The 12,247-nt window shown below is 41.8% G+C and overlaps 2 protein-coding genes across 2 annotated transcripts; one reads left to right on the top strand and one right to left on the bottom strand.

The window, feature by feature from the left end:
- The first annotated feature begins 5,786 nt into the window (after positions 1-5,786).
- LOC126556008 (alkylated DNA repair protein alkB homolog 8) lies at positions 5,787-8,613 on the top strand. The gene is made up of 3 exons (XM_050211165.1): positions 5,787-5,894; positions 5,955-7,103; positions 7,975-8,613. Exons 1-3 carry the CDS (start codon positions 5,787-5,789, stop codon positions 8,611-8,613), a joined length of 1,896 nt encoding a protein of 631 aa, XP_050067122.1.
- On the bottom strand, positions 8,610-11,551 carry LOC126556501 (Bardet-Biedl syndrome 7 protein homolog). Its single transcript, XM_050211764.1, has 2 exons — positions 9,694-11,551; positions 8,610-9,004 (listed from the first exon to the last, which is right to left on the bottom strand). The coding sequence occupies exons 1-2, from the start codon at positions 11,549-11,551 to the stop codon at positions 8,610-8,612; spliced, it is 2,253 nt and encodes a 750-aa protein (XP_050067721.1).
- Positions 11,552-12,247: the final 696 nt, after the last annotated feature.

Genomic DNA, 12,247 nt, shown 5'->3' with positions numbered 1-12,247 from the left:
AAAATGTTAAATATTGACCATCGGGGGAAACATGATCCCGGCAGATTCGGACATGTCGCTGGATGCAAGCGTACCGGGAGGACCTCCCGAAACCGAGAGGACCCAAAAAGCAGTGCGCAATAGAAACAACGAAAAACGATTTAAAGCAATAGTTCCAACAACCCGGGAGGGCAAGTACACCGGCCGAACGCGGGGTTGAAGGATCGGGTCTAAACTTGTAGTCCGGTGTGGAGAGGTTCGTTTTTTGTTGTTATCCTTCCTTCTAGAGACCCTTCAGGCCCGGGTGCGTGGGTTATGTTACATGCACGGTCGATCCGCGCATTCTCGCGATGTTCGCTGTGGATGGTTTTATCTTTCCAGCCATTTTCTACGATGGTCAATAAAATTGATATTAAAATTTAACCTTTCGTTTCAATCTGCTTGTGTGCTCTGTTGGATCCTTTCCGACGCGAAAGGGATTTAAAGTGGTTTAGAGCGCACCTTTTAGCTATACTCCGCCTTCGATGGTGTCCTATACGGTCGGTGTTGAATGACGTTTAGGTTATCTTCCCTTTTAAAACTGGAAAACTAGGAAGGGGGTTGATCGTGGACATTTGATAGGAATCAAAACTCAAACATGTATGTCCCAAGAATCCTTTCCCGACCTGTCGGTGGCTACTTCAAGGGTATGCAAGAGAAGCAGCAAATCACAACATTATGGAAGCTTTTAATGTTAGTCTAAAAATGGCTCTTCTTCAAAAACAAAGCGCATCCCAAGCGATGGAGCAGAACACCCTCTAGAATGTTCTCGAGCGGTCTCGAATAAGCTAGAAGAAGCACAACTGAGCAGTGATTTTTTTCCATTTGCACTGTCTGAGGCATTGCTTTCCAGTACAAAGTTTCCTACGAAAAACCAGTTACACAGCTCTTTTCCCACCCGATATGCAGTGCAACAATAGTACAACAATGGGGGTGGGGCACATTTTATAACATCCCTATGGGAAGAAATTTGTGTTGCCACTTGGTTTTATAGCAATACAAATTTCCCCACAGCTCGCAGAAGATCGTTCCCGAGCAACCACCGAGCCACCAGCCGATGCACTTCCTTTATTGCAATGAAAACATTGGACAGATGGTGTAGAATGCAAAAATAAACCAGCGCAACCCCAAGCTGAATGTGAACCCCACAAAAACGAGGTTAGTTGGTAATTTAGAGATTTTAGAGGTGTTTTCTTTCGCCTGTTAGCAAAACCTTCCCTCGGAGCAAGCGAGTGGGATAACAGCAATCTGCTGCTGTTAGAAAGATAATTAGCTCCAGTGCAAGTGACTGGCGGGAAAATAATACAATGCCATAAATACTTACCCAAAAGTTGACCAAAGACAACGAACGGAAGTGGTTGACAGAGGAATTGAAGCGTCGATGTTTCTTATTTGGATTTCAAACCCTGCAACTGCAACTTTCGAAGCAATTATTTAGTGCAATTGGGGGCGTGTCAGTGTCACTTACTATGCTTACCGAGTACAACCGATGGTCAAAAGGTCAATTATGATGTATTGGGTGGATAGTATTCTTAGGAAAATTTCAATTAAACACTTTTTTCTGGTTACTCCAACGTACGCTAAGTTGTGTCGTTTAGTTGAGCAATTCGGATCTACTTCATTCAAATTTATTTTGCTGGACAAAGGGTTTCAATATTCTTACTTTCTGCTTCATTAACATTAACCCAAACATCCAGGAAACTGGCTACTCGGGTAGCCAAAAGGATTTTAATTGCTTTTTTCTCCGATTCTAGGAATTCGATTCACTTGAAATTTGGTTTAGATGAGCAAATTACAACTATCTTTTTGTGTAAATTTTCTTAATTTTTTCTGATGAAATTTAATCAAATTTTCAAAATGGTTTTCTTCCCATATAACAAGCGCCTATAACTTATTTATCCGCAGTCCAATTGTGGTGTTATATTCTAATACAAATTTAATTAACTTTTCTTCTTTCCATTTATAAATCTAAAATAGCTCTACTCTTAGTCATTTTTATGTTTTAAATATTCAAAGATGACATTTTAATTATTTAAGGACTTTGCACAATTTTCACAAAAATACGCTTCTTGCAACAATTTTTCAATGATTTCACAAGTCTAATATGCAATTTTCAGAATTTAACTACAAGCAAGTAAAAAGTTACAGGCATTTTTATTTGTAATAAATTTGTCACTGAAACTTTGTCACTGATTTTTTTAACACCAATACGGCCAGGCCGTCCGTCACGAAATAAAAAATAACAATTTTGTGAACAACAACATTGGAAAGAATGTATATTTTACAATAATGTGTCGTTTTACTTCGTGTTTGTTTTCTTGCTATGAAGAACGAGGTCTTTTGTAACGGTTCTTATTCAAATAAAAACACCTTAAACTTTTTACCTACTCGTAGTAAACACAGGTCTATAAACTGGTAGAAGCATTTGTTGTAAAATTTTGTTAAATCACTTGAATAATTATTATTCAGTTGGTTTTCATTTTATCGAAAAAAATCATGCCAACTTTGACGATCCATAATTTGTAAATTACTTAGAATTGAGTCAGCTTGTTCAATTCAATAGAAAGAAAAATAGTTAACTAAACTTTTACCAGAATAATGCATTTATATTGGATTACTTATAAAAAAGTTGTCAGCCTCCAAAATTGCTTGCTGTAACTCGCGTAGCTCGGTCGCCTGCGATATGAAGTTTTTTCTGGTTAGTTAGGTAGGGCAGCCCAGTGAGGACTACGTGTTATCAAACAAATCTAGTAAGCCACTTAAATGGCCGGCGTGAACTCGTTATGGTCGTTATGCCAAGAAAAAGAATGGTTTAAACAATAAATACTTGAAATCTCCTTACTACCATTAAATTCATACCAACATTTTACTCAAATGTTTGTAGTACTACGTGTAACATAGTTCTTTAAACCTTATTTTAACTCTTGTCTTCTTCATTAGTTAGTACAATGAATATTCAACGATTAATTGAATTATTTGAAAAATAATTTAAATTGAAATTATTTTATTACAGTCTTTTAAATGGGTTTTATTAAATTGCAACCATTTTATCATTCCAAATTTTGGAACACAAATATTAATGCAAAAGAATTTAAACTGATTCAATCAAGTCCCAGTTGGACAACTTCCCGGACAAGCAGTAACATATTTATATACTTATCGCAAGAAAGTCCGAACGTCAACATGCACTTCGTCAAGAGTATATCAAACTAATGTACTCCTTTCGCTATAATTCCACAAAAAGTGCCATTTCCGTGAATTACTCTCTTCTGCGCCTCGGAAAAAACAAAAAACTCTTTTTGCCATTGCCATTTCCCATGCAAAACCCATTTGCTACCCCGGTAGGACCGATGTCATCGTTGGGGTTTCCCTCTTTTTTGTGGTGTCTTCTTCCTCGTTCCATGGATTACATTGCAACCAAAAAACGATTATTGCAATGGCGTGCAGTTTTTGTCTCCGACCAGGGGATGTCCTGCACGTGATGTCCCTTCGGTACGTACGGCATGAACCGCTCATTTCAATTTGTGATCAGTCAGTCATTCCAACACACATTTTGCTACGGGTTTTTCTGTTACACATTTCCAGTTGCTTTGCTAAAGGTCCATTGCAAACATTTCCCGCCCCTTGCCCGTCTCCACAATAATCTCCACAGGTTTGCCAAATGCAATCGGTCACTTCGACCGACAAAACAGTGTGTGTTCGTGTTGGACTGAACTGAGCCACGATACCAAAGATAGCAATCATTGATGGCTGCTTCTCGGTGTCCATGCGAGAAAAAGGGAAAAATGCAATTTAATTGCACCAGGATTAGGTATGTCCGTGTCCGTGCACCAGAATAGGCGACGTCAGTGAAAATAAACTAAAGCACACACACACACAAAGAACGGCAAGCTTTCACAAAGCACAGATAAACATCGGTCAGCCGGACAGTTTGGCGTCAGATTGACTTCCTCCTTTCCGGCGCACCGTTGCTCACACCTGCTCGCCTTGCCTGCCTACAGCCCATTGTGCACCCGGGCAAAACAAATCCTTCTCCCAAACACCACGCAACCCAACGTGGAGGATAAGTGCAAGTGCAGTGCAATAAAATGCAATGCACTAAGTGCAGATATTGCGCAGTGTTCGCCCTTCCTCGGACGCTTTGTGAGTGTATGGTGTCGTATTCATGCTAGGGAAGGTCATTTGGGCAAAAGCAATGAAAAACTTTGCTGGAAGCATCACATGCGCTCCCTAATCGCTTTCAAATCGATTTCAGATCGTACGTACCTATCTCGGTGGGTGAGCACAGTGCAGGGAGTGAGGATCGTTTTCCTTCATTCTACCTTATCTCGAGCTAGAGATTGGCAAATAATTCAACCTAATAAATAAGTGAAATTCAATTTATTCCACACCAACCAAGGATGACCTCTCCGGTTGACCCCTGGTTCGGGGAAATTCTTTTGCCACCCCGCCAGGAAACGTACGCGCCACCTCAACTTGTAAATTCACATGGCACGGGAAGTACATTAGTTGGTAGAAAAATAATTTGCCACCATGGTTTCCTGGAAGCAATATTAGCGAAATGAGTTTTTCCAGTCATTTAGAAGCTTGCTTCTTCTCTAGTTAGCTCTAACAGCCAGTAAACCTGTCAACGTCCATTTTCAGTGCCAAATTCTCATTTAATGCCTACTTCCTTCAATATCTTCTTACTTGCTTCGCGTTCCTCAGATTGATTCCCGAAAGGAAAAGTGGCTTCGCGTGCAAGTGTTCGCTCATTAATGTATGCAACAGCGTTGCACCTCTTTGAAGCCGAAGCAACTTACCGACCTGGAGGCAATTCACTGGTAACCTTTGATGTTCTTGCCGTTGCAATTGCTAGTTTGCATAGCAAACAAATGGTTAGCAAGCGAATAGCCCTACAACCATCGTCTTACGGTTCAATTGCTTTGCCATTCTTTCGATAGCCGACTGGTTTGTATAGCTTTGATAAATTGCAAATTGATCATGCAATTGGACATTAGCATACGGGGATACCTTTGACGGCTGGATAATAAAATCCAACAGGCAAATGATGGTATGCATCATTAGGATAGATAATCGAGACAGCAAAGAACCTGACTGGTAGACATTAAACCACAAATAATGTCATTTAATATTTGCGTTTGTCGATGATACGTTTGATTTGTGGTGATGTTACCTTGAAATAGACACAATGATGTTGATTACAATAATGATCATATTGAAATTATCCTGAAAAGCGACATGGGAACAGGGGTGCAGGTTATATTTTTTGCACCAAAAATTCATCAATTTTATAGTTCTTCAAAACTTCTGTAATTAAACGAAAAGACCCGTTTATAATAAATTTTCGAACTCACACTACATATCAGTTCACTCAAAAAACTTACAGTAAATGCCATCAAGCCACTAAAATTATATAAAAAAACAAGCATTTATGAAGCTCCACCAATTTTTAAGTATAGGCCGTACGTTAACCACTCGCCACACTTTTTTATCCTTTTCCATAAATTATCATCACTATTGAAATTGCACGGTAAAATTTGACGAGAAAGGATGCTACTATTTTGATTAATATCCTTTGAATGCGCTTGAAAGCTTTTGAACTTTACAACTGTTTTCTTTTTTGACACACAGATGGCGCACAAACCGGTGTCTACCTTCTGCTTCGTATTATATTCACCTTGCCCCGGCTGTCACATTTGTTTGTTTACATTTCACAGGACAGCATGCCGTTTACGCATTCTCGCGGCTGCAGTACACGTTCAACAATGACTCTGTCGAAGAATTTAGAAAAGAAAATTGGTAAAAAAATAAAACGTTGTCAGCTGCTGATTGAAAAGGATGCCGGAACTCAGTTTTGCGATGATCCGACTGAGGTAAGCATTTCCTAATTGGAGTATCGGTTGCAGAATATCTAATCATCTTCCTTCTTGCAGTTCATCGTAATCTGCAACGCAGGCCTTTCGACCGGCTTACAGCAAGAGGCTCTGCTTGCAGAAGCTCTACAGCATGGACCTATTAAACAGGTTCAATTTCCTCCAGGCAAATCTTTCTGCTTCCTACAATGTACGTCCAATACTAGTGCACTAGCTGTATATACGGCACTGAACGGTGTTTGTGCGCTGGGTCAAGATGGAGCTGTATTGTTGTTAGCATTCTGCAAAGCATTTCCTGCGTGCCAGGATAATGATCCATGGTGCAGTAACAATCTACCTAGTGGTCTAATTCTTGAACGTGATTTTATTGACGAAACAATGGAGAAGATCCTATTGGAAGCCGTGAATTGTGACGATTGCGAAGAAACCAGCAACGAGCAACTGAATAAGACCCTGAAGCATCGCAAAGTTAAACATTTTGGGTATGAATTCGTTTACGGAACAAATAACGTAGATAAAACGAAGCCACTGGAACGCAAAATACCCGCTGTTTGCAATGAACTGTGGAGTAGATTGCAAAATCTTCATCCCGAGCTACGTTGGCACGTGCCGGACCAACTGACGGTGAACCAATACGATCCGGGGCAGGGTATACCACCGCATGTAGACACTCACAGTGCCTTTGAGGATCCGATACTATCCCTTTCGCTTGGAAGCGAAATAGTGATGGAATTTAAGCACCCTTCATCAGGGAAACAGGTATGCGTTGACTTACCTTCCAGATCACTTCTGATAATGGGCGGAGAAAGCCGATACGATTGGACGCATGGTATAACACCACGCAAGATGGACACGATTCGAGCACCAAACGGTGGATTAACTGTACGAAAGCGGAAACTTCGAGTTTCGTTAACGTTTCGAAAGTTGCTTCAGAACGAACGTTGCAAATGTCAATTTCCGCGACTCTGTAACACCGCACGGGAGGCAGCAGAAAAGCACACCGGTTTGCTAGAATGTCATGCTGCACAGGTCGAAGCGCAAAACGTTCATCGGGTTTACAATGAGATAGCGAAACATTTTAGCGACACTCGACACTCGCCCTGGCCAAGGGTAGAAGCGTTTGTGCAATCGTTACCGGCAGGGGCAGTTTTGTTGGATGTTGGGTGCGGAAACGGAAAGTATTTAGCTTCGAGCGAGCGTGCTGTGATGGTAAGTAACAGATACTACGTAGCATTTCATTTTCAGTAGCTTAACCTTGTCCCTGTCAACCAGAAAAACTTCATATTCCAGCCATCCGGGCTACACGGGTAGCCCAACTTTGATTATAACTTTTTTTTATACGTAATCCATTATCAATGGGATATTGTGATGAAAGTTAAGTTAACTCTTTTTCTTTCTATGAAAAAGAAATTTGGTGCCTCAATTCTTAGTCATTTTTGAGTTATGAATGTTCAAAATTGAAATATTTTTTTCCGACAATAAAAACCCACAAAATTAATAATATTAATGCATTAACAAAATTTGATAAAAAAATGCTACGAATATAATCTAAATTTTCTGTATTTTACTACGAGTAGGTAAAAAGTAAATGGTGGGTTTTATTTGAATGAAAACCGTTCCAAAGAACCTCGTTCTTCATAGCAAAAAACAACACGAAGTAAAACGACACATTATTGTAAAACATAAAAAGTCGTTAAATTCTGAAAATTGCACATTAGACTTGTGAAATATCGTTTAATAGGTGTATAAAGCGTATTGTTGTGAAGATGTGTTAAGAGATGTCGTATGTATATCAATAGAAAGAAGAAAATTTATTTTTCATTAGAATATAGCACCACAATTGGGTTACGTATACAAAAGTTATAAGCGTTCCAAGGTGATGGCTACCCTAGCAACCCGGATGCCTGGAATAAGCATAGGAGAAAACAATTCTGACAATCAGATTTAATCAATTCAGAAAAATTTACATGTAAAGATAGCAGTAGTTTGCTTTTATGAAAACAAATTTCAAGTCAATCGGATTTCTAGAATCGGATAAAGAAGCAATTCAAAGGCGGTTTGGTTTATCTTTTTATTTCAGCTTGGATGTGATCGTAGCGAGGGCTTGCTGCAGGTTTGTGTAGAGCGAGGATTCAATGTACTGCAGTGTGATTGCCTTGCAGTACCTTTCCGCGACGAGTCGGTCGATGCTTGTATCAGCATAGCAGTCATACACCATCTAGCAACTGACCAGCGACGAAAGCAGGCCATTTCAGAAATGGTACGCGTGCTAAGACCCGGTGGAAAAGCACTGATGTATGTGTGGGCCAAAAACCAGGAAGCAAATGCTCAAAAATCCAGCTACTTACGGCAAAACAAACTTAACAACAAGCCTAGTGCGCAGAACGACCTAGAATTAACCCGAGAAAGTGCTCCGATAGTGCAAACAGAAAATGTCGTTGTTGGGGTAACGGATTGCACGCTTCCGGTGCATACAAACCGGACACAATTTCAACATCAAGATTTGCTCGTGCCGTGGAAATTGCGGACAAATGAATCGCTAGAAAAGACTACATTTCTACGATACTATCATGTTTTTGAAGAACATGAGCTGGAAAAACTCTGTCTGGCCAGTGGTACAGATCAAATCGAACTGGTGGAAAGTTACTATGACCAGGGAAATTGGTGCGTAGTGCTGGAAAAGAAAAGTTTCACAAACCCAACCACGATCAGCAGTTAGGCGTCACCGGTCTCTTCGTCTCCGGCTTTGACTACGCTATAAAATTGTACCAGCTCGTCGTAGGAATAATTTTCCAGCAGTTCAATTAACTGTGGTAACTTGGTTTTCACGTTCACACCTTTAAACTTGAACTTGTCAATATACAGATCCGTGAGAATACCATAAATTCGATTCAGTATCGTTGGCTGCTTCCGAAACTCGTCCCCGATCGATTGCTGGTTGCGAATGAGCGAGCGATACTCTTCGGACAGTGTGTTAAACTCGTCGTCATCCCGGATGTCCAAATCGAGAAGAGCTTGGGCAAGCTGATAATCTTTGGTAAGTTTGTTGTAGTGCAGAATCATCGGTTCTATCAGCTTGATCAGTGAGGGTATTGTAGATTCATTAATAGCTGTAATGAAACAAAAGAAATACTCGTTATAGAATGTTCGATGTATTGCCAGTTGAGTAGATAAGTCTTAGTCCTAACAAACGATAAAAGGATTTTTTTCGTCGGATTCAATTTGTTTCTTCTTCTTCTTAACGACCTGTAAGGTTGCTTCTTGGCTTAACGACCTGTAAGGTCATGCCGACCATCGAAATGGCTTTCTAGACTGCCGATACCACGTAGTTGGTTAGGCAGTCCTCACTACGGGGGGACGGTCCGCGGATGGGATTTGAACCCCGGTCCTGCCGTTTGAAGACCGGCGCCGCTGTCGCCTATACCACCGAGCCGCCATATTCAATTTCTTTACTCAACTTAATTGCCTTCGAGAGCTAAGCAGTGCATATAGCCATCATTTTTATAATATAATTTGTCATTAGCCTCAAAATGGGCCTCAGTTTCAGCGAATACTTCATCATTAGTTCGTTTCCTGTTGTTTCGTCCACAGTCACATATCGACATCAAAAATTTTACGTTACAGCCACTTTTAAACTCCCAAAACCAATACTAAATGTTTGTTGGTCGCAGTGCAGAGTCTGGAGAAGGCTTATCAAGCCATTGTTTGGTTTTAGCATTGTTTTTACCCATGAAGAATCAATGATCAGCACCACAACGTATCTACCTGTTACCTATAAACTCCAAAAAAATTTACTCACATGTCGAAATTTCCAACTTAATCCGCTTCTTCGTCGCTTCCTTGGTAATGAAATCCTTCAGTATCGATATGGTGGATATATTGTCGCTTCGAAAAGTGGCTTCTCCCTTCCCATACTCGCAGCTCAACATTGTGCCGATAAACACGTGCCTAAACGTGTACTGTACCTTACCACTTTCGTACAACTTTTCCGGCAGCTCCGGAATACTATTTATCATCCAGTTGTGCATTTCCGCCTGGCTAAAAGGTCCCTTGAGCGTCAGTGTGTTCATCGGTCGGGCAAGCATTTCGTCCGTTGCATTATGTACGATCATGTGCAGCGACAGTGGTTTGATCGGGTAACGCTTCAGCTGACAGCATTTGGGCTGCAGATTTGGTGTGATGTACACCTGCAACGTTCCGCTTTGACCCTCGATGGTGCGAAATTTCAAATCGATACGATTCGTGTTTAACTGACAGCGATAGCTTGCCAGAAGACTGTTTCCACTTAACTTGTCACACTCGCTAAAACTAACGACGGCCGTATTTTTCTCCACATCCAGCAGTGTGATCGGTGCGTCACACTGTAGTAGCACGTGCTCGATTGGTGTTGGAATTTCTAGTGACAGCAAAAATGTAGCGTCTTCCTTCGATAGGACAAAGGAGTCATTTATCGGTAGCATCGGTATGGCTGACAGGCCTGATGAGAGTGCTTGCGTGGAAAGTTGATACCGCTCCCGTTCCTTGGCGATCGTTTGTTCCAGCTCGTATATCTCTGCCCTTATGCGTTGCAGTTTTGCCGACGAATCGATCGGTGTTCCTGCGCCCTTTTCTGAGCGAGTCCCATTATCACCCAGACTTTTGCTAATGCATTGCGTCGTCAAGCCGAATATGCGGCCGGAGTACGTACACACTATTATCTCCGTGTAGTTAGTGGCCCCAACACATCCACCCTGAACGGCGGATATGCTTTCGTTGAAGTTTTCACGGTAGATTTGCGTACATTCCATTTCGAACTGATACTCGTCGGAGTTCATCGCAAACACCTGCAGTGTGCCATCCCGCCGGCCGACAATCAGCTCCTCCTTACCATCGCCCGAAAGATCATAAGTTGCGATGCAAGTTACGGCACTTAAGATTCCTTCCCCTTCACGATCGGCAACCAATACTTCTCGCTTCACCTCCGTTGATAGTAAATTCAGATGAAACAGTATAACACTTCCGTCCGAGAAACCACACAGAACTCGATCCCCAATACCCTTCGGTACGTACAACACCGTTGGAACACTCTCGAGCTCCAACGTTTGCCGTACTCGAGCATGCTCAAGAATACGCAACACCCGGCCGGAACAGGCAAGCACCGTTATCAACCGACTGGTGTTGTTTGGGCAAAGTGCGGCCACATCCACAATGACATCTCCGCAAAGGTATGAGCCTACCTCTTTGCAATCTCGGTAGTGATTGTACACGTGATTTCCGCAAACCAGTAAATCACTTCCGCTGACACACATCGAGCGAATCGTTTCGGTTAGGCTCGTTTCAAAGGCGAGAAACAGTTTGCCTTTTTTGTTGAATCCTCGTACTTTGTTTTCGGAGGCGGTAAAAATTTTATCCGCCACCGAACCCGACTGTCCTCCCAGCTTTACCGATGCAATCTTTTCGTTGGGAAGCGTTTTGAAGTGGACCTGCAGTTCGTCTTTCTTCATCGAAAACACCTGCAGCACTCCATCCTGATCGCCGATGGCCACCTTTTGCTGTTGCTTGTAGCCACTGTTGGAACCGCTCGCTGTAACGTTAGCCGCGGGGGGTAACAATTGTAAGCAGTTTGGCCCCGTTAGTCCAACGTTGGTGTAATCGACACGAGTTAATTCCAATTCCATCACCAAATACTTAAACCTTTTTAGGACGGAGCTAAGAAGCTTCTAGTCAAGGCAATGAATGGTGTTGTTATGTTTTTCGATTACCACGAAACCATGGCAACCAAAAGCGGTGGCAGAATTTATGCGACTGCGCTTTTGCTAAAAATAATGCACCTGTTGCACTGAGGTATGCATTTGTGTTGTTTACGTTACCGGTTTTTGAATGTGTAGGATTGAGTGATTATTCTGGTATCGTTGTTCGAGGGTGTAATTGTTCTAGGCTTGCCGTTTTTATTAACAGAAATGGTAAGACCTACCTTGGCAGTGGAGTCTTTATCGGCTCTTTTCGAATTATCTTGGTATAAGCGATCTCTATCGTTGTCGCTGTTTTTTAATCACTTTTCATGACTCTACCATGCTTAAATGTTACGGGGCCTGTAGGATCCTTTCCTCAGTGTCCGATTTTCTACGATGCAACAAGTTCAGCATTAATATGAATATCATAGTCCCTTTTGTCCCATTTCTTTGCTATTCCACTAGCAGCCGACGAAGGACTCTGCGACGACAAACCCAACGTCATCTTCACCTACAATGTCAGTGTATTGGCCGCCCTCGGAAACGGCATCTGGCACGGCATTGACGACATTCCTTCCCCTCCTAAAATCGTTTTCTGTTGAAAGCCTGCCAACGAAAATCGGCTCCGTCCAGCCGAACCAC

Source organism: Anopheles maculipalpis, chromosome 2RL (assembly GCF_943734695.1).
Source record: "Anopheles maculipalpis chromosome 2RL, idAnoMacuDA_375_x, whole genome shotgun sequence".
NCBI lineage: Eukaryota > Metazoa > Arthropoda > Insecta > Diptera > Culicidae > Anopheles > Anopheles maculipalpis.
The sequence above is the reverse complement of the archived record's forward strand: the minus strand, read 5'-3'. Positions and strand labels throughout refer to the sequence as shown.

Bases quoted from the DNA above. Each gene is read 5' to 3' on its own strand.
- LOC126556008 (XM_050211165.1), top strand. From the start codon at position 5,787: ATGACTCTGTCGAAGAATTTAGAAAAGAAAATTGGTAAAAAAATAAAA. The intron at 5,895-5,954 runs GTAAGCATTTCC...TCCTTCTTGCAG, and splicing joins TTTGCGATGATCCGACTGAG to TTCATCGTAATCTGCAACGC. The intron at 7,104-7,974 runs GTAAGTAACAGA...TTTTTATTTCAG, and splicing joins CGAGCGAGCGTGCTGTGATG to CTTGGATGTGATCGTAGCGA.
- LOC126556501 (XM_050211764.1), bottom strand. From the start codon at position 11,551: ATGGAATTGGAATTAACTCGTGTCGATTACACCAACGTTGGACTAACG. The intron at 9,005-9,693 runs GTGAGTAAATTT...GTTTCATTACAG, and splicing joins TAAGTTGGAAATTTCGACAT to CTATTAATGAATCTACAATA.